This window comes from Numenius arquata, chromosome 6, assembly GCF_964106895.1.
Source record: "Numenius arquata chromosome 6, bNumArq3.hap1.1, whole genome shotgun sequence".
Taxonomy (NCBI): Eukaryota; Metazoa; Chordata; class Aves; order Charadriiformes; family Scolopacidae; genus Numenius; species Numenius arquata.
Genome location: NC_133581.1, coordinates 43,387,316 through 43,409,685, shown reverse-complemented (window position 1 = coordinate 43,409,685; position 22,370 = coordinate 43,387,316). Strand labels below are relative to the sequence as shown.

The 22,370-nt window shown below is 39.5% G+C and overlaps 1 protein-coding gene across 1 annotated transcript; it reads left to right on the top strand.

Annotated features, from left to right (window-relative positions):
* The first annotated feature begins 131 nt into the window (after nucleotides 1-131).
* On the top strand, nucleotides 132-22,094 carry PLA2G4F (phospholipase A2 group IVF). The gene is made up of 20 exons (XM_074148479.1): nucleotides 132-300; nucleotides 3,001-3,073; nucleotides 4,158-4,294; nucleotides 5,601-5,729; nucleotides 7,198-7,238; nucleotides 7,840-7,882; nucleotides 9,103-9,169; nucleotides 9,463-9,632; nucleotides 10,438-10,551; nucleotides 11,060-11,097; nucleotides 11,980-12,115; nucleotides 12,867-13,003; nucleotides 14,136-14,358; nucleotides 14,935-15,049; nucleotides 16,159-16,296; nucleotides 16,559-16,666; nucleotides 17,579-17,773; nucleotides 18,104-18,270; nucleotides 18,888-19,074; nucleotides 20,513-22,094. Exons 1-20 carry the CDS (start codon nucleotides 190-192, stop codon nucleotides 20,740-20,742), a joined length of 2,559 nt encoding a protein of 852 aa, XP_074004580.1. The 5' UTR covers nucleotides 132-189; the 3' UTR covers nucleotides 20,743-22,094.
* The last annotated feature ends 276 nt before the right edge of the window (nucleotides 22,095-22,370 follow it).

Here is a 22,370-nt window from a genome sequence, read left to right as displayed (position 1 = left end):
CCAGCGAGGCTTTGAACTGGGTTGTTTGGGAAGCGCAGGCCACTCCTCCGCTTCTCGCAGCTGGAGCGCAGCCCAGTCCTGCGCAAAGCTTCACACCAAGCCTGTCACGAGCAGCCCTTCGAGCCGGGGGACTCTATTTTCTCTGTTTCCCTGTCAGGTTTTCTGCGGAGACGACGGGACCTTTTTTCCATGTTCCATGAGGTGCTGCGGGGCCCATTTCCACCCAGAGCGCTGCCATTTCTGGCAGCTGTGCTTTTCCAAAGGAAGGAGAGGAAAGAGGCTGGGTTTTATCACTGTCGGGTAAGGCAAATTGTAGCACTGTCTTTGAGACAGCATTCCTTGGCCGATTTGTTCGGCAGTGACATCCTGTTCCTGTACGTGTGGAAAAGCAGTCCTGGACTTCTGCAGGAATTAATCAAAAAGTTTATCATTAAGGGAAAATTTTGGAGAGCACTAATGGTAATGGAGATTCCAGGTTTTTATTAAATTCAGGGTCTGTGTGAGGCAATCCTTAGGTTTTGCAGAACAGAATTAAGTTGATGCCATGTACTTTTTTGGGGGGGAGAGTCCAGAATACTGCGCTTCTCATTAGTAGAGTCAAAATAGTGCTTATGTGTTTTCTTTCAAAATATCCTTGATATTTTCTTCTTTTGTGCTCTTTACCTTATCCCACAGGGCTTGATAATCTAAAGTAGACAAAGATTAATGATGACTTCATCCCCTGTTCCTAATGCAGCACAACCGCATTAGATAAGGTGGTTTCAATGTGTTTGTCCTTTAACTGGTATATAATTACTCCATTGTATAAGATGGTCTGACCAATAACCTCGATTTTGAATTGCACTAAATGTTGGTGAAGGAGCCTTTGCCTAGGAGATCTGATCTGTCATCTGACTGCCTATCCTGTGTCTGCGTTGTCCCCCCCAAATCTACAGCTTAAAATTGAGGTGACCATTAAATGTCACAAGGTGGCTTGCTGCCTCTGTGCCTCTCTGCATTTCTGCTTGCTCTGAGATAAAAATTATCTTGTTGACTTTTTTTGTGTTGTTATTTAGTACTTGGGAAGACAGAGTAGAAGAGACTAGTGTTAGCCTGCTGTGATTTCCGTTAACCCATAAACCACTGGATGCGATGTTTCCCCTCAGGTGCTTACTTATATAGCATATAATAAAAAAATAATAAAAATAATAAAAAAGTATTCTGGGCTGTAGGAGAGTAAAGGCTACTGGGTCCTGTAGCTGGGATAACCTGTTTTGCAGTGGCTTGCTGCTGCGTCAGCACCTTCAGTTCAGATGAAAGACACACAGCTGTTAGCAGGGCTGAGTGTGTGCAAATTCAGTCTTGTACCCTCATTTAAGGATTTCAAGATTTTTTTTGCTTCAGATGCACTCTCCTGAACTCTGGAAAAGGGGTCATTCTGAAAAATCATTAAACTGCAAAGTAGAAATTGGCTGCTTGCATCTATCACGTACCTTGGTGTGCTGTCACATAGACAGAACTGTCATAATTTGTTGTTCATTTCCCAAACAGATTTCTTGCCTACTTTTTCCCTGATAATTCAGATGGAGCATATCTGATGCTCTCATGCTTCATTACTCTGCAAGCTCACCTTGCAACATGTTATGACCTTGGTGTGCCTTGGCTAAGATAAGTGGAAAAGGCATAATTTATAGCACAGACTTAGAAGCACAGTGAAATCTTTATTGTGTTATATGCCCTTACATTTTCCACACCTAGGTCATAATTTATCAGCTGTGTAATGATGTCTAATCAAAGATTGTTAGTGACCTTTGGAGAGGACTTTCTTTTGAACATGTAACTGTATGTTGACAGATGGTGTGCAATAAAAGAAGGATATGCTATCTTCAGGGTGTTCTGTGCTTCCTCTGCTGATAAGTGTCAGATTCCCAGGCGATAGTCAGGCTACGTGAGTGAAGATTGCTTTGGCAGCAGTAGGGGTGTGGTTGTGTGGCTCATTTCTCAACAGCCCGAAGAGTTGCTGCACCTTTAGGCAGTTGGTGAGAATAACATATGCAATCTTGAATTTCTCTCTGTAGAAAATTAATGTGGAGTAGTGTCCACTTGTGAAAAGCATTTTGAAATGAGATTTAAGAATAGAAAAGGTTCTTAGCTGGCCAGGATTGTGTCATAACTGATGGAAATGAGGCAGAATCCCACTTTCACAACCCTTTCACGATTGCTTCTGGGCAGTGTCTGCACTCAGTCCCTTCAAGCTATTTTCTGTCGTCTTCCCCTGCCCTCCCCCAACTTCTCCTTCATGATGTTCTGGGATTCAGTCAGGCTTTTTTTTCCTCTTCATGTCTGGGCATTTAGATACTAATATTACTTTCCAAAAATAGCCTTCTGGAAGCTTTTAAGAGCGAGGATTACATTTTTATCTATGCTGGTAAAATGGTGTGCACGCTTAGAGTGCCGATACCAGCAACAGTCCAGAATGAAAAAGAATTTAAGGTTTGTCTTTTCTTGCTCAAACTGCCATGAAGTATGTGTTCCTACAAGAAAGTGTTTTTTTTCCTCATTGTAAACAGCATATGCTTTCTATGTCTTTAGATCATGCTGTAAGAAGTCTACTATTACTCAAGCATGCATGTGCCCTTGGCAAGTAGCCTTAAACTAGCCAAGTCATGATTAAAATTGAGCTGCTTCAGCGTCTGTTTATCCTTCATCAGGAATGAACCAATGAAGTAATTCAAAATTGATCTATAATTAGAGGAAACCCTAAATAAGGGCCTTATTTTCTGAAGTCTGTGAGGAGTTACCCTAAGACATCACTCGTGCTGAAAGGGAACCGAGTTTCCTTCTAGGCTCCTTTAGTTTTCTTCCAGGACACTGAAAGTGCTGCATGTGTTCCCAGACTGACTCATTAATAGTTTATTTTGGGCTGGCTGGTCTGATCCATTTCTCAGGACTGATATTAGTGTGGTTATAGAACAGGCATTGCAGTTGAGTTACATGCTGAGCTTGTTCCTCTCTTTTCAGTGGGAGAAGCACCCTTACTATAACCTAACAGTGAAAGTCCTCCGAGCCAGAAACATCAAGGGTACAGATCTGTGTAAGTATTTAGTCAAGGTATTATGAAAACAGGTGGTTTGTTCCGTGCATACCTGTAACACACGTAACATTATTATGGGAACTTCATACCTACACATAGAGTAGGTAAGCCTTTATGTCTGAACAAAGGCTTCTCTTGTAAAGCATTATGTATATTTTAAAAGCTTGATGTGAGGCCAAGCTGCAGATTAACCCTGCTACTTTGCAGAACAAAATCAGGTAAGTCCTGGTAATGTTTATCTTCCCTGCTCCTTTACATGTCCTATTGTGGCCCATTCAGTGTTCCTTTGTCTGGAATCAGCTCTCCAGTCGTGGCAAATTTCACCCTTGCTCCTGCTGAACAGTCTTCTTGCACCTGGGAGTAGCAATCTTCATTTCTAGCTTCCAAATGTTTATTTTCTCAGTTCAGCAAGGTGCTCTTGCTGCAAGGAGGGCTAACAGTATCCTGGGCTACATTAGGAGGAGGATTATTGCCAAGAGGACAAGCAAAGTGATCCTTCCCCCTGCTCAGTTCTGGTGAGGCTGCATCTGGAGTAGTGTCTAGTCCTAGGCTTTCCACTACTAGGAATACTGAAGCTACTGAAGAGAGTGTAGTGAAGGGCCATTCAGACTGTGAACAGACCGGAACATCTCTCCTACGAGGAAAAGCTGAAAGATCTGGGACTGCTTAGCCTGCAGAACAGAAAGCTCAGGGGGATCATATAGATGTGTGCAAGTTCCTGAAAGGGGAGTGTTAAGAAGATGGAGCCAGACTCTTTCAGTGGTGCCCAGTGACAGGACAAGAGGCAGTGGGCCTGATACCAGCAATAAGCTTTTTTGAAAAGCTGATCTTCCTCATTTTGAATAGTAGTTTCTTTTATGAAGGGCTTTATGGTTTGGATGAACCAGAAATAAGAAATATAGGTACCTAATGTTCAATTTGCTGCTGTTTAGAGACATGTACTCCATTAAAGACTTCATTAAAATCCAGCCTTAAATTTGCACATTTCTGTGATGCAATGAGATGTAAAAAATGAGGAGCTCATGCAAAAGAATGTGTTTGATTAAGGTTATTCTGGTGTCTATCTCTACACTGTCTGCTCTAGTGTCAAAGGCAGACTGCTACGTGGAACTAAAGCTGCCCACAGCGTCTCCTGTTGTCTCCCGAACTCAGGTTGTTGACAACTCTGATAACCCAGAATGGAATGAAACTTTCCAGTATCGAATCCATAGTGCTGTCAAGGTAAGGCGTCCACTTTGTGGGTCTGGTTGGGCTACCTGCATTAGTGTACTGGCTTACTTTTGGTACTTCATTCAAAACCAGGGGATCTTTGTTATGTTCTAAACCAATGTTGCTTGTTAAGGTGTCAGTCGTCTTCAGTGGTACAAAAAGCTGTGCTATGCGTGTCCAGTGATAGCCATAGCGGTTTGTAACTGCACTCTCATGTAAATTGCAGCTAGAATTTTTCATAAATGTCCTTGCAATGCAACTCGGGAAAGGGAAGGTATAGCACTACCTGGTGGAGTTCAAGGAAGTTCTTTGATAAAGCAAGTTTCTGTTTGAAGGTTGCTTCTACCTTCACAGAGTAGCTGTTGCCTTCTTGTAGCTCTACTTGTATTACACAGCCAGGTGGCTGAGTGGCAGTAATGGGAACTAAATTTCAAATTGCTTTGCCACTTAGTTCATTCAGTCAAGTTTTGCCATCAGTTCCTATGATCAAGAAAAGCAAAATTCAAACTCTTAGATATAGTATATCTCTCTGCTCTCCAAGCAGGACCTAACAGAATATTGAACAGAGTCTTCAGACTGTCAGCATCAATTGTTGAAGTAGACACTGATGGTAGAGGGAAGAAGGAAACTGTACTTCAAAAGATTAGCTTTAGTATGGCACTGTTATTTTGAATAACATTTTAGGCTTTGTAATAAGGTGCTTATTAACAAGAAGCTATCCCCCTCACTGGAGTGCCTTACCATAGCAAAATTGTAAACTAGGCTTTAGAGCACGTGAGCTTTTATTTTGCCTTGTGGGGTCATGAGGCCTCAGTGTAGTTACTGCTGTGAGGCTATGCCAGCACAATTCTAAGTTCAGTTTTGTCTCCTTGGAAACTAGCTGCTGCAAGGCCATTTTTTGGGTCCGTATCTACTCACTGTGTCTATTTCAAGTGGTTTCTGTTGGATTTAACTGCTCTGAGGCAGTACTGAGCTGCAAGTGATAGGTCTCTGTAACATCCTGGACTGAATCATGATGAAAGGGTGGAAATTGCTATTGCTTCCCCAGGCAGATCTGTGCCTGAAGCTGGTGGAGAGTACTGCCATGCGCATTCAGGTGGTGCCTCACTCTATTTGGGAAGCTCAGAAAATCCTTTAGCTGTCAATTAGGAGCTTTTTGCTTAACTATGCTGTAAGTCCTGCTGGAAATAGTGAATTATCTTCAGGAGTGGGAAAGGGGAAGGGTACTGATAAAGTGTCTATTGTATACTACTACTCAGGTTTGTGGAAGTGTTTCTGTCTCTTCATCTAAGGCTGTTTTTCTTCTGTTTGGTTTTAGAACGTTCTGGAATTGACACTCTACGATAAGGATGTCCTTGTCAGCGATGAGCTCACGTCTATTGTCTTCGATGTAGGAGGCATGAAGCCAGGTCAGCCCCTGCTGCGCACTTTCAGGCTGAACCCTGAGGTTAGTCCCTGGCTTCTTCCCAGGTCAACTGTGAATCTCTGCGGCTTGTCGTTACAGAAATCCAGCAGTAGATGCTGGTTGATTTATCTGTTTTGTAGAAGCCAGAAGGGGAAAATGTGTCAGCAGGTGATGACATCATATATGGTTTTACTGTCATTTGAGATATTTGTAAAATCTCTAGTGGTAGGGGTTTTTTTTGGTGCGTGTGTGTTTCACAGTCTTTGGGATGCCCAGCTAAACGAACTTGGGATGACTGCCGTCTTTCAGAAGATGTTAAGGCACTTTTAAAGGGAATTGATTTTTCAGGAGACTAGAAGGGCATAAACTGGGCCTAAAATGAAAGACATTTGCAGTCAGCAATCATTATGGGGACTGCAATTTCTCTTATTTATTTGATCATCATCAGTTTGCAGTGAAGTTTATTGCTGCAAAGGTTACCTCTATATGTCAAAAAGCCTAAAAAAAAGCTTATTTTCACTGAGTTATGTTCAGTTACATTTAACCTCTGCTTCACATGGGTGACATAGATGTGTATCAGTTGCTCGAAGTCCCTGTACATCTTTTTGTGGACTTGCAACAAGACAACTTGTTTTATATAGCTAAAGCCATATCACCGGTCTGATCTTTTTTTTTTGTAACTGCCTCAGACACATTGCTACATTAGGTCTGGATTAAGGGTGAGCTCATGATGTGTTTTCTTGAGAAATCGGGCTTCAGTGCTGCTGGTGTGGTCAGAAGCAGACTAACTGGTATGCAGTTAGCAGGGAGGTGTTGGTCAGTGTTGCAGGCACTTTAAACTATTTGTGATCATGGAAAGATGCTTAGTAACTCCCTCGTTGCCACTAACTCTGTCCTGTTTACTGAATACTTAAGTCATCTTGATCAGTAGTTCTGGAACTGGAAACTTCAACTTCAGTAAAGAGAATTACCCAAATTGGCTTCTACTTGGTTACTTTAAAAGTTGTGCTAGGTCTCATATCAAGCACTTACTCTATGTATGCTATGGTAGGGGAAAATGTGGCTGGATCAAAGTCCGTACAAGACAAAGACAGTGATGACCTAAGAATGCAATTTGCTGAATTAATAAATGGGAGGCAGCACAAAGCTTCACACACAATCTGCTCGCAGAGATGGCGCTGCAGTGGTACTTGAGCCAGAAGAGGGTGTGTTTTTTCTCATTAGCAGAGTAATGCATCTGAAAGCCAACTCTCACTTGCATGGGCTTGTCTCCTCAAACATAGACATGTGTGGTCATATGGGATATGCCTGGGAAGACAGGAATGTTTAAAGAACAACAACAACAAAAGACATAAATTTTGGAAGGTTTAAGTTTAACTGGAGCTTTTCTAAAAGCAACAAAACCAGTTAGTATAGTTTGTAAGAGGAAGAAAGCTTAATCTCTTTGAAAAACGTCTCATAATTTTATTTAACATCAAGGGTCACCTGTGTCCAACCTTTATTTTCAAAGGCTAACGAAGAGCTGGATGTAGAGTTTTACTTGGAGAAATGGTGAGTCTTACCCGAAGAGCTGAAAAACTGTTGCCTTGATCACTTTTTCTGTGCAGGGACAGTCTTGCACATAAAAGGCTAATGCTTTACAATTCGCTGTGGTGTTTGAGTTGATTCGCTCGTGGTTGATCCCAAATATCCTTAAAACTCCAGTCACCAAAATTTTTGGGGTACCAAAAAAGAAATAAAATTGTGCTGGACTTCATGGGAATGGCAGTGCTGCAAAGGAAACGAACATTTTGTGGATGAGTTACCTAGGAGTGGAAAGCTTACGCAGTTAATCTGGCAATATAAACAACTGAATACTTTATCTGTCTGATAGAGAAAAGCTGAGCTTACATAGACTAAGTTATCCACATAATTGAGATGGGGAGTTGTTATAGCACATGCTTATAGTTGTGCAGGAATGTTTTCTTCAGTATTTCACACGCCCCCCCCTTTTTCTGTGAAGAGAAATATACTTGGTGTCAGTTTAATTTGCATAGATCTCTCACAATGAGGACCTTTGTCCCTCACCTCTTATCTGGGCAGTTAGCTTGTAAAGTAGGGTGGAGCAAATTAAAACCAGAACTCATTTGCATTAAATCTTCTCATTTCACAGCTCAGATGCCCCTATAGAGGTATTGACCAATGGAGTCCTTGTGGTGAGTACATGGAAGTCAATTACATATATGTTGGGATTTACTCCTGAATGTAGGCTTTTAGTAGTGAGACGACAAGAATTGTTGAGAATTCAGCTCCTGCATCCAAATAGCTCCTAGTCTCTTCAGCATCTGCCTCTCTCTTTTAATTTGCTGGTTTAAAAAGCTTCCTCAATTTTCAAAACTTGATACCAACTCACAGAAAAGGTGATTAGTTGGTTTTTTTTTTTTCCCCCAGTGGAGCTATTTTAAAAGATGTAAACAAAAAATGTCTTTAGGAGGCCAAAGTATAGTACAGTCTTTCAGATTGTACAGTTTTCTAGCCTAGATGCTTGCCATGTATAGTTGCCCCTATTTATCTTAACACCTATTATTTCTAAGCTTTTATCAACGCCATTAGTAAGTAGATGGTAACTCTTGAGTTTGAGAGTGGGAGGCTTCACCTTGAGGGATTTGTCTATTCTCTTGGGGCAGTCAATCTAAGAAAATCGATGCATTATATATTAGAAATACAGATGTTACCACCTCTTTTTTCCTCCCAAAGGAAAGGGATTGGAGTGATGTTTTTTAATAAGGAGAAAAGGATGGGAAAGAGTTCATCATCGTTGGAATATAGGGTTTTAATGTTTTTTCAGGGAAAAATGGTAGCATTTAACAGCACAGTCCTGCGAACTGTTTCACAGGAGACAGTCTTTTGTGTTCCTATTTCCCTTAGCAGATCAGTCTTACATTCAAGCAGTGGAGTAGTTTTTTATCTTTTAGATCAATTATGTCCTAGAAAGGAAGCTCATAATTGAATGGTACGAGAGACTAAATTTTATGAGGATGTGGACAATCCAGGACAGAAAGTCCTGGCAGAATTCAAGTTTAAGTGCTTGCTTGGATCTGAACAGTTTCTGAACATGTACTCACATATGCATTAAAAAAAAAAGGTAAAACAACAGAAGAACCGCAGGTGTTGAGAACTTGTAACTATGATGTACTGATTGTTAAAAAAAAAAAAAGTAACTGGAATAGGAAGGGTGGTGTTGATTTTGAAACAAGCAAATAGTCCTGTCCTACTGAAACAAAACTTGCTCTTTATTTGAAAGATCAAAATAATCCTTAGTGTTTTTTTGACAGCGTGAGGCTGCAAACCTACCTCTAATATAGTAGGTGGATTAAGCTTCAACAAAGAAGTTAACTGAAATCTTGTAACGAGAGCTGGCTTCTTCTTTTCATAGGTTCATCCTTGCTTGTCTCTACAAGGCACTGTCAACATAGAGGAAAAAACAAAAGAGAACTGGCAAGGTAGGGCTGCCTGCACAGTTTAAGTCAGATCTACTTTTCAGCATGTTTATTCCTTGTGAGAGAAGGGAGACTTGATTCTCTGTCTATACAGTGCATTTTTATTTACTGACTATAAAACTGACTTTTTAAGTTAATCTTGCTTTTATTTTTAATACCAAATAAAATTGGGTCACTTCCACTGGGTGCCACACGAGAGTTTTTGCTTGTGTTTTCAGCTGCTTTTACCAAGTATCTGATTTTCGACATTTATTTAAATGGCTCCTGTGGTCTAAACTTCTTACTCTAATGAACAGGAAGCTGCGAGGTCAAGCTGTCTGTTCCAGGGGCATATCAGAAGCAGTTGTGTATTCCTTGGAGACAAGATAATGAGCAGGATTATGAAACCTCCTTTGTCTTTCATGTGGATAAAGAAATGTGTCCAGAACTGCAAGTGGAGCTGGAGCAAACCATATCTGTCCTACAGGTAAGCATACCCACTCACTGCTACAAAGTTTACAGCCCGCTTTTGAATAAATCCACTTGGAAATCAGTGCCTTTGGTCCATAAAAATGTCCTTAAACTTAAATCGAATAGCCTTAATTTGATCATAGGAAGGCCAGGGACTTCTTCAGATGTTCAGGGATGTCAGGTTTGGGTGTATTATTCAGGTATGTGTGGATGTCAAAAGCTTGCATTGGAAGCAAGTTTCTTGTGGAGTACTCTGTGTATGCAGTGCACACAGCTCTGTAATAAGAGAGCTTGCTACTTCCTAATACAACGTGGGAGAAAACACAAAGATTTCCTGGCAAACTTTAATTTGCGGTGCTTGTAGAAATGATGATGATGTTTTTTAATTACATGCTCTTGTTTGTTCATAAGGCTATTATCTTATTTCCTATTTTGTGGTATTTTTTTCTGTATGTCTAATGGTGTTGCCTTGTTGGTATCTCTTCCAAATCCCACTTTGAAGACAGAAAGCAAGTTTGCTTGTGAGCTTTCTGACACATGTCAGATCACAACTGTTTTTGGGGAAATTTTATATTTGGAGATGAAGATTTTTTGCTTGTAACAGCTATATTAAAAAAAAAAAAAGCAGCAGCTATTCGAGTGACAGGAATAATCCCAGCAAAGATTTGTCAGAGAGCAGAATGATCTTGAAAAGCCTTAGACTTTTGGGAAAGGTTTAGTTATAATGGTCTTAAGGTTTGCTTGCTGTTTTGATGTATGAAAGTCATATCTTTAACTTTTTTTCTGGAGTGCTCAAATAACATTTTGGGTTTTTTTATTAGGATGGTGTGAACCCTGATATTGAAAAGCATACTACAGTTCTGGGATTGGGGACTGTACCAGTTAATTCCCTTCCTATTGGACAGAAAGTTGATAGGATCGTTTCTCTGGGAGAGGTAATGTCAACATTTTTAACTTGTTTTAATGTGCTTGGGATAACTTTTCCCCCCATTGCTATAGGCATTTGGAAAGTTAAGCTGCACATGATTCTTAGGGGTGCTGTTTTGTTGGATATCTAGAACGAAATACTGAGATTACTCAGTGCAGTTCTTCTAAAATGTTGTTATGGTTGGGTCTTGCAAAATAAAGTTCATCACTTTCCAAAGCAAGAAGTCTGTTAGGGTGTGAAAGAAAAATATCAGAGGAGGAGAAAAGCAAGAAGCTTGCAGAAGAAACAGTTCTTTTCCCCACCCTGGTCTCTGAGTACGTATTTTTACTTTCTGTGGAGACTATTGAAAATGTCTGAAATTGGTGCAAGGGAAAGGTGTTCCAAAGATGTAGTTTTATGGGTAAGAGTGCTGTTCTGATTAGTATCCAATGACCCCATTGATGTCATAACCCCTAGTTAGTAGTTCCACCTATGTAGTTGCTATCAATTTCAAGATGTGTTCTCTCTTTTCACAGGGGCAAAGTTTGGATATGAGTTTGAAAACTGAAGAAAGGTGAGTGGGAACCTCAAAGACCTCTAAAAATCAGGAAAAGCCTTTATTCTCACAGTCAAGGAACTGAGTGACTCTCCCTGCTGTTCTGGGGAGGTCTGTTGTCTCCACTGATCTCTTGGGATAGATTAAAGAAAAATATCTCTGGTTATTTTTCTTCTGAAGGCTGTGACTCTTCACTTTGCAGATACTATCTATTGGATTGGCATAAATTCTGCTGAAATCTGAACAAATTTTATGTTCGTAATACTTAAATGTAAAATATCTGATGGTGTAAATATTCCCAGAATATGTCCAATGCTGTACTGACAAATCAGAAAGGGCATCTTGGTGTGTGAAGAGCTCGAACTATAAAATAGAGAAAGGGTGAAAGAAAGAAGTGATAAGGAAAGAATAACGTGCAAAACCGAGCAGTTGGCTAGTAAGTTGATAGGGTGATTTGATCTATAGTCATTAACTGAAGATGCTGATGCCCTTTTACAAACTCATAACAAGTTTATTGGTGTTCAGTTGTCCTCTCTGCCTCTTAAGTCCAGAAACTTCCTTTTTAAAATCACTCTTCCCCTCATTTCTCCATCCATGTCAATACAGTGATCTCAATTCTCCTCATACAGTCACCTTTACCTACTGAATCTTTTCTTCCTTTGTGAAATTCTTGAAGCTTAATCTGAATACTGCTTGACACAAGCTTTGTATTTAGGGAGCAGTTTCATTTTTAATTTCAAAAGCTGTTGTTATGCAATAGTTGGTGTATAGATATACACTAAATTTAAGAGTTTGATCTAGTGATTCAGATCAGCACCTGCATTGTGTGTTCATGGAAATTGCTTTTCCCTGGTAATTAAAAATCCTCCAAAATTTTTTTTTTCTTAATTTCTATTTCAGCACTTGGGATCTTGATATACGTCTGGGTTTTGACCTCTGTAAAGAGGAGAGAGAATATCTGGACAAAAGGAAGAAAATAGTTTCTGAGGCACTGAGGAAGACTCTTCACTTAAAAGAATCCCCTCCAAAAGATGAGGTATTGAGCACAGTGATGTAATGAGATTCCTAGAATCCTTTGTGCTTGATGATAATTAGGTATTGTAGGATTCTTTGCTTTTAACCAACTTGGCCTGTAACCAACAGAAAACATGATTTGCTTTCACTATGGCGTGAGATAGATTGCTGTAACATTTCAGTTCTGAAGCCTCAAATGTTACTATATTACTAAAATTTTGACGGGTGTGCGCGTGTTTTGGAATGCAAAAAAATGTAATTTCCGAATGTATGTATTTTCTGTAGTTGAACTCTTATATCTGAGGCTTTGAGCTCTGAATTGTGATGGGAAAGCCTGTTTCAGAATGGTTAAATTGAAGCTCTGACCACAGGAACAGTTTCCTAATTGCTGATTTGAGGACAACGTTATATCTAGTTAGCCTGATACCTTGCTCTGTGATCCTTGGGTGCTGTTAGAAGATTGTTTGCTTATTTTTTTTTTTTCTTATGTGTATGTTGTATGGGATGCAAGTAAAGGTGTGATAATATACACAACAATTTCAGTAAGTGACTGTCCCTAAGATGACACTGCTATGTTTTAAACAGCATATTTCAATTACAAAGCAGAGAAAGAAGTTGATTGAAGTGAAATCTGAAATTGCTTGAAATGTAAATAGAAATAGAGATCTTATGTCTTATTTTTAAATGAATGAGGCTTAAATGGGACTAGTTCTGTAATTTATTGGCAATTCAAAAGTTTGAACTTTTGTGACTCCTGAGTTTTCTGTCTGCAGGTTCCAGTCGTAGCGGTACTGGGGTCTGGAGGTGGGATGAGAGCACTGACATCGTTCTACGGGAGCCTTGCTGGGCTTCAGCAGCTGGGTCTTTTGGATGCTGCAATATATCTGTGTGGGATTTCTGGCTCTACTTGGTAAGTTAGATCCAGTGTTGATTCCAGAAACTTACAGGTGAATATGGTAGTGTTGATGCAAAATAAGGCCAAAACTGCATTTGTGCCATCTGTAGACAGACAACAACGTCAAATATTTTACCAGTTCTCACCTGTGAGTTCTGATGGGGAACCTAAAGAGTCTAAGAGATTCATTATCACTTCAAAACCATATACCTGCTGGCTAAATTTACGAATCTGCTGCTTTTGCAAGCCTGGCAGTTGAATATTAGAATGTATTACATGAATAAAACCGGTGTATGTTCCCTCAGAGCCCTGCCTTCAAAAACTTTCCCCATTTCCTTGCTCTTGCCAAGAAGACAACTGAGGTGGTGCAAGTCACTGGAAACACTCCCCCATGGGCCACTGTGTCATCCCCTTCTAAAATGGCATATGTGTCTGAATAGAGGAATAGCACCAGCTTGCCCTTTGGGGGACTGGAGCAATGTGCTGAGACGTTAGACATAGCTAGAATGTTTCAGTAGCCCAGTTCTTGGAGTTTGTGGTGAAATCATCCCTCATAAGTACACTTTTGTGAAATGGTTTTGCTGAGGAGTTGTGCAATCTGACAGTAAAATCCTCCCTTCCAGGGCTTTGTGTGTTTAATTAACTCCTATGTACCTAGTATCCTCCCACTAGCCTTGGGATCTGGCCTGCCCCTTTTGGTTCGGGGACAGACTTTCAAACAAAGGTAGGCATCTGTTCATGGTGATAGCTAATAGTCCAAAGTAGTTTTTCATTTAATCAGATCTATGGCCACTGTTGCTGTATGCAGTAGCACTCTTGCTGTCTGCCCATCAATCAGGGTTGTTACGGCCTGGAGTTAACTCATATTTATGAACTGGTTCACGTGTGCTAGTGTATGATGCTTGGGACGTCCTTGAGAGGTCGCTTAGCAATCAGGATGAAGCTGTCCTGTAGGTGCCGGGATTTTCAGCATGTTTTAGAGTTCAGATATCCATTATTGTGGTCTCTTTTCTCTTCATGATATTTTGCCTTCTAGCTAGACTTCTCAAGCTTTTAGTTCAGAACTGCAGCACTAATTATAACTAGCTAAAATTGTTCTTTACACAGGGGTCATTATTACTGATGACATTAATATAAGCATTTTCAGGTGTTTATCTACACTGTATCAAGACCCTGACTGGTCGCAGAAAGACCTTCAAGACGCAATCAGAAGAGCTCAGGGTGCTGTGTCCAGCAGCAAAGCAGGGGCATTTTCCCCAGAACGACTGAAATACTATTTCCAGGAGCTGAATGCAATGGAGATGAGTGGACGAAATGTTTCCTTTACAGATTTGTGGGGCCTTATTGTGGAATATTTCTTACAACAGAAGGTAAAAGAGTTCATGTTTGGATGTGCACTGCTGTTTGTCTTCCAGGTGGGAGCTCTGCCCACCCACATGTTGTGTGTCAAGAAATCAATTACTCTATTCCAGAACAGCTCACAAAGGTAGAGATGTAGGTGTGAATAAACACAGGGAATTCTCATCTCTTTCTGCCCCAGGTTTCCCAGTACCCTTCTTTACTAAAGAATTTTGAAGTCATATAGATCAGTGCTGTAGAAAAGTGGAGCGTTTATTTGGAATGACTATTGTTAAATAGATCTTGTATTGGGCAGGTTAAGCCTGAGAGAATGAGGTTGGTTTTGCAAAATGACGTCACTGTGCAGTATTTGTTATGCTAATTGAAATCAGAAATCAGAGGGGTAACTAGTTTATTAATTACATCAGACATTGTAAACATGCAACTGCTGAAATATTCTTGCAAAACCTAACCATATGCATGAACAGAGGGAGGAAAAGGGTTTTGAATTTGTAGTGTTGTTAGTTTAAAAATGCTAAGCAACAGCTTCAAATTATGAAAGTATGGGTATAGATAAAGTGTGCTTCTCCTTCCTTGCTTGTAACCAGGAAGATCCGTCAAAGCTGTCTGATCAGCAAGAAGCAGTGAAATGGGCCCAGAACCCCTATCCTATCTATGCAGCTGTCAATGTGAGACCCAACATTAGCAGTGGTGACTTTGCAGGTATGAACATGCCAAATTTATTTCTGTTTGCTGAAATCCATAAATTCCTTTTATATATCCGATTGTTCCTTGGGTAGTGAGTAGCTGAAAACAGGAAACTTGGCTCAAGCAGCAGTTGGTAGTGCAAGAGGCATTAGGATAATGATTGGCAGAGTGTTATCATCCTGATGGCAAATGGCTATAATGGAGAAATGAGATTCAACTCTGCTGGCCACTCTGCACCTTTTGCTAGAAAGTGCCTGAAATTTTCAGTAGCTGAGAGGGAAGGTTCTTATAATACACAAGTCTGCGTCTGAATTGGAGAACTGGAATCCTTGGTAATTGGGTAACCTACTTTCTTTTATAGTCTCAGATAATCGGTTTGTGTAGGATTCATGTAAAAGGATGGATTGGCAACTTGGTAGCTTGCATCATCAAAACTGGTATTTAGCAGCCTGGGTTCTTTCTGGTTATACAGTTACAGTGAAAAACAAAGGCCAGTCCTATTCCAGGTCACTTGAAACTTTAAATATGATGCAACAAGTGAGGATAGATGCAGTGAGACAGGAACACAAATGCTTGTGTCCATCTGTGTACCACTATGGGGCTCCTTTTTTTTCTTTTTTTTTTTTTTTTTCTTCTTTCTGGAGGAATGTGTGTATGACAATGAATTTGACTTGTAAATATTTGTGGAAAGCTTTCAAGCATGAGGGGACACTTTGACAAGCAGACAATGAAGTCTGAGACAGTGGATCAGTTGAGATTTGAAGCAGTACTGTAATAGTTAACCATCAGAATGGTTTAAAGTGAAAGTAAAATAGGCAGGTTATATCTGCAATAACGAAGTGATGATGGAGAGAGATAGGATTTTTTCCCAAAAGCCAGGAAGAAAGGAGGTTTTTTTGAATTGAAAGGAGCTGTATTGAGTCAATGAAAGCCTGTAAAAGAGTTTTTATTAATCATGTGTGGGAAAGAGGCTCACTGAGAACAATGACAGGGAAATCCATACTGATGGTGAAAGAAATGGAGGGAGACTCCCTTCTGTCTCCGTTGTGTAAGCAGAACTCAAATGAGTATTTTCACCTATGTTTACTCTGAGATGAGTAAGTATCCTGTTGACTTGTTCTTAGAATGGTGCGAATTTACTCCCTATGAAGTTGGGTTTCGCAAATATGGAGCTTTTATCCGAACAGAGGATTTCGACAGTGAGTTCTTCATGGGGCGCCTTGTCCAGAAACGTCCAGAGCCTAGGATTTGTTTTCTACAAGGTATCATGTTGAAGTGGTGAATAAAAGGGGGAGATGGAAAGGAGCCACGCTGCTTTTGGGACTCAATAACTTAAACCTGTATCTTTTTGTCTCTTCCTAAAGAATTTGAAGGGGAAAATTTCAGCTCTTTCTCCAAAGGTTTAGATATAGTTTCATAGTATTACAGTTGGATGTTCTTGAGTCTGCAAGCAGACTATTATGGACTGCCTGTCCATAATGAAAAGCCTTTTGAATATTAAATTATTCTATATTTCTCCTGCAGGAATGTGGGGCAGTGCCTTTGCTGCCAGCTTGGATGATATCTGTCTGAAGGTTGTTGGTCTAGGACTGGGCTTTCTAGACTCTTTCAAAGATGTTATCAAAGTTGTAGGTAAGAATATACTTTAAAATAGTTGGATTTTTTAAAGGATTCCTGGTTTTGGAATGATTATACGAACAATATGACTCAAAAACGTGCTGTGTGTAGTTGGATGGATTTGGACAGATCCTGCTTGTACTGTGTATTATTTCCTTCCATCACACACATAGCATATAGTGAAGAGAGCAACTATAATTTTCAGTAAATTTTCTGTTCCTCTTTTTAAAAATTTTTTATTATCTGACCTTGACTATAAATTTGGGTTAGCTCTGGGAGCTATCTTAAACACTGGGAGCAGTGCGGGGGTCTTAATCATGAGAAGAGGAGGAATAGAAGCTGGACTGCTAAGCAGGAAGTAGAAAATAGGTGTTCAGTTCCCTCCTTGGACTGATTTAGATAACTTTGGATAAGCTGGTTGTATGTTTATGCGTTGTTCTCCATTTGTTTGATGTCTCCCTAGCAGTGAAAAGGAAGTACATTAAAGGCTGAGAGTTGCTCAGATGCATAGTTATAGCCTCATAGTGAGGGGAGATATTTTTTTCTTCTCTGCTTTTGCAGCCCTAGTTTTTTTTCCCCCTACGCTTTTGTTGTTGTAACTATAAATGCTACTGTGTGTGGATGACTGTTGTTGTCTTATGAGACAGAAGTGGTCGTCACTTGGTAATAAGGGTTTCTTGGTGTGGATTTGAAATGAATATGGCCAAGGATTTATGAGCAATGCTATTCCCTTTAAATAGGGGAGGTAAATTATCCAACTGTCGAATATGCAGCTCGCTTAAATTTCTTTACAATACTTTTTTATTAGAGGACAAATTCAGCCTTAAGACAACTTATTAAGCATTGTAGGAAAAAAAAGTCTGAGTGAGCTGTTGGAGCTGGGCAAACATTTGCTATGTGTTCTGCATCCCTCTGTGGCTTCTGCAGATGACTGCCGAAGATTCCATTTCCGAGATCCAACACGACTGAAGACTCGCTTGGTTATACCTGGGGGCCCCTTGTTACAAATTTTCCAGGATTTCTTCAAGTCCCGTGTCACGTGTGGAGAAACCTTCAACTTCATGCAGGGATTGTATCTTCATAAAGATTATGTTAACGTCAAGAAATTTGTGGCTTGGGGAGGTAAATGAGTCTGTCTGTATCTGGGATATAACAAAGTGTGTTAATATTCTGTAACAGTCAGTTACAGACATAAGTAAGCTTGACTTTATTGGAATAAAGTCGGGGAATTTACCCCTTCTTATACCATAGCAAAAAATTTTGTCCGTTGCGTATGCTCTGTCATATAAGGCAAACTGATCATCAGACTTTACAGGCCAGTCTCAGATCAACGTGTATGTTAGAATGTCTTCTTTCTTCTGATAGCCGTAGCATAAGCTTTGTTTGGTGCTTTTACTGAAGGGTATGTAATGAATCGTTATAGTTACTTGTGTTACTTGGAGTGTCTTCCAGGCACTCACCTGGATGCGTTTCCCAACCAGCTGACCCCCATGGAAGAGAACTTGTACTTAGTGGATGGTGGCTTTTCTATCAACTCTCCCTTTCCTTTGGTACTTCAGCCAGAGAGGGATGTGGATGTTATCTTGTCATTCAATTTTTCCTGGGAAGCTCCGTTTGAGGTGAGAGGTACAGCTGAGCATTATTTCTTGAAGACAGAAGCACAGAATCATATTCACAGTGGCAGATGATGTTGAACAGAGACACTAATGAAAGTGCATTACGATAAATCCTTACCTCTTTCAAATGTTATTGTACTATGCTTTTACTGTGAATGTCATGAGGAGATAGAAAGTGATATAGCTAATAAGATTCAAAACTTTTCAGAAGCCTAAATAGATCATTCCTAAAATAAGAGTGTTTGTTTATAAGATAAGAGTGTTACACAGCTGTACACATCTAATGGAAAAGTGGCTATTGGTGATTTTCTTCATGTAAGCAAGTTATTTTCTGTATATACAAGTGTCTATTTTTAAGTGCAGAAAAGTCAAGGTGTATATATTTAGAGTAACAAAACATAAAAAGAGTTCAGCTGCAAACTGTTGATGTTTGGTAGCAGTTCTTAGTTCTGTTCTTCGTTGTTCTTCTGTATCACCAGCCAGAGAAATTGTTTTTTCCAATTTAGCAGTTGCATTTCTGTCACTGCTTTGTGAAAGTCTCTCTCTGTTAGATTGTAGTTAGATAATCTTAGAGGTGTTGCTGGTATTCTATCAAAATTCTTTTTGTTCTTTGACAACAGGTTTTAGAGCTGACTCGGAAATACTGTGAGGAGCGGGAAATTCCTTTTCCAAAAATCAAATTGAGTGAGGAAGATGAAAGGAAGCCAAAAGAGTGTTACATGTTTGTGGATGATGATAATCCAAAGGCTCCAATTGTGCTTCATTTTCCGTTGGTGAATGACACCTTCCAGAAATACAAAGCTCCAGGTAAGGGAGATATTTTAAGATTAAGAACTTTTGGGTGCCTTGATGGGGAAATTCAATGGGCTCAGTGTCCCTCCTTTCATTCTTTTTAGTATTATCCTGTACTTATTAAATTGTTACTTTCATTTAAGACGGGATCGGCTTCCACTGATTTTTTTTTTGTTGTTTTGTTTTTTTTTTTTTTTTTTAAAAGAGTCAGAGAAGAGGCTGACAATTGGAAAAAGATAAAAATCTAAGGGCTGGAAGAATCAAAATTAGCCTATGTTTTTGCTTCTTTTGTAACCTTTCTGCCCTGATACCTGATTTTGTTACTTCTAATTACTCTAAATATATGGGAAAGCACTATAAATCAGTTCAAATAATAAGTTAATTTGTTTATTGGCTATGAGTAAACCGCTAAGCAGCAAAGTGTCATGGACCAATTTGTATGTCAGATCATGTAACTCGATGCCAAGTGGCCTGTGCCCTTGTAGCATAAGGTCAAGTGACAAGCAATCCTTGGGTCGTTTAATGTGATTAATATAGACTGTAAGGCCCACCTCAGACCATCAGGCAAGAGCACTGGGGTGAAACACAGAGCTATACCTTTAAGAACATACAGACAAAATTCAGTGTCCTATTTCTCCAATGCTGGGGGTAAACAGCATCCTGAAGAAAACCTTTGGAATCCATAGAATCATAGAATGGTTAGAGTTGGAATGGACCTTAAAGATGATCTAAGAAAAGAATATGCAGTACTGATGCAGGCAAGGGAGGTGTAAAGTTAATGCTTATTGTTATGTTATCTGTACCATACCATTGTTATGCTACCTGTTAATACTATCTGTATTAATACTGTGATGATTGCCAGGCCCTGGCTGCATTTCCTCAGCAGTGATGAACAGTTTCAAAGTGTGGGGCTTAAATAGTTTCAAAGTATTGGGCTTGAATGTGGCTGAAGACTACTATTTCAATAACAGCAACAAGCAAAAGTGTTTTTAGCAAATTTCTTTAACTTTCATCTTGGTTTTTAAATTTAAGTGGCAGAGTGCTCAAAATGCAAGTTGCTGAATTTTAAAGAGTATATACTAGCCTCCTAAGGTAAGTTCAGCTCAGGGTGTTAAGGTCTCTTATTTCAGTGTAGAACAGCACTTCTAGGAAGAACTGAGCTTTGTATTTCCTATTTTGAGTGTGATAATCATGGATGCACTAACCAGTTTATTCCAACAAAAATAATATTTTAGTCCTGTATTTTGGGGTCTGGTGGAATAGAAAGGATAATAATATTTTTATGTTCGGCTTCCAAGCATTTTGGATTTCCTGAAGGAAATCTCTGAAGAGGAGCTTTGGGGAAAAAGTTAAGGTTCAACAGTTATCCACCTCCTTGCAGAATCCAACTAAAATAAGTATCACAGTTGGGTTTTTTGTGTGTGGGTGTTGTGGTTTTTTTTTCTTGCTGCAGGAGTTAAACGTGAGTCAGAAGAAGAGAAGTCCTTTGGTGACTTCGTCATCGAGGCAAAAGATTCTCCCTACCGTACACTAAATTTCACCTTTGAGCCATACGATTTCAGCAGGTTGGTGGAAGTGAATCGCTACAATGTTCTGAACAGCAAGAACACTCTCTTCAAAGCTCTGAACTTGGCTCTGCAAAGAAGAAAGTTGAAGAAAATGATCGATGCGTCCAATACATGAGCAGCTTCTGTAACTGAGGATACAGACAGGCTGCTGTGTATGAAAGCCATGTTGTTCAAGATGGAATAATGAAAACTAATAGCTGGAAACTATCTTCTTGGGAAGGGAGTAGCATGTGTGACACTGAAAATTCATTCCAGATGACAGATGCTCTTACGAAAGCCCAAGGGATGTACAGTACAACATGGATGTTGCTTTGTCGTGTGGGGAAGAGTAGGGAATTATCTAGCCCAGTATCTCATGTCACAGTGGCTGATACCAGATGACTAGGGAGATCTATTCAAACAGTTCAAGCATCTGGACATAATCATCAACAAATTAGTAGAGTTTGGAAGAAGAACCTGTTTTTGTCAGAAGTGCAGCAGTGTTTCTTCTTAACCTTTATCTTTCTTGCTTTTTGAACCTCCCTCCGTAAACTTCTACAATTTACATCACGTGGCAAGGAACTCCCCAGATTCTAACTATTCACTGAAAGAGGAAATGTGTCCTTTTGCTTTCAACTTGCTACTGGCTGATGCCAATGTACTTTCAAGACTGAACAGTCATTATCTGTTTTCCATTTTTGCCATTCATGGTCTCAAAGATCTTTCTGTTATTTCCTTCCTACCCTTCTTAAGGCCTATAATGGCCTTTAGTCTCCCGAAAGTTCAATATAGAGTACCTTAGTTTGGTAACCATTTGTTTTTGAGGAAATAGTAGTTTCCTTTTAAAATATTTTATAATTAAAGACACATCTTGGGATTGTGTTACTTCTTCCTACAGTCTGATCATCACAAGCTGATGAAACTTTAAAAATGCTACAAGTCTCATCTTTCTCTTTCTGTGTAAGAGGAAGGAAGGCTCCTTCGAAGAGAATACTTAGATATTTTTTCCTTACACTTGGGCCTGCAATTCAGCCAGACCTTTGTTCAAGGAAGTTCTGTGTGCGTCTGTATATTTTTATAGACACCGACATTCGAGGTAGGCACACATTATAAATGTGAATGAATAAAACACAATGCTAGATGCTGCTGTGCTGTGGGATGGAATTCACCACAATTTGCAGAATGCTCGGAGAGAAATACTGTATTATAAAATTGAAAATATCTAATGCAAAAAGGCGGCAAGCAACCACTGTTTACTTTTTTGGCTTTTACATTGAGCTGAATGTACTGATTCTGTATTTGAAAGCTGGAGACGGGAAATTCGTCTTATCTGAAATGATGTAAAGGATTATAAATGAGTATGATTTGGTATGTTTTTTCATGTTGTTTCTCTTCTAATAAATATTAGTTTTGCTAATGTGCTTTTCACAATTTTTCTTATGAAGACTTGTCTTGATATATTTTTCCTTATTTTAATAAAAGGTAAGCAAAAAAGTCAGTGTAATACTATATTGCATAGTTTCTTTTATTACATCAGGATACCTGGCAGTGGGAAGGTGACTTACCAAGTCCATCTCAGACTGGTGCCACACAGCGGTAGAAAGTAATTTTTTCATTGTGAGACTTCTCTTTGAGGAAGCATGGCTCAAAACAGATTTTTTTTTTAGATGTATTTCAGACAGTGGGTGATTAATCTCCCTTGATATCTGGAAGGATGTATCTTTTATGTCCTTAGCACTTTTTTCCTTAAGTTGAAATAAGAGA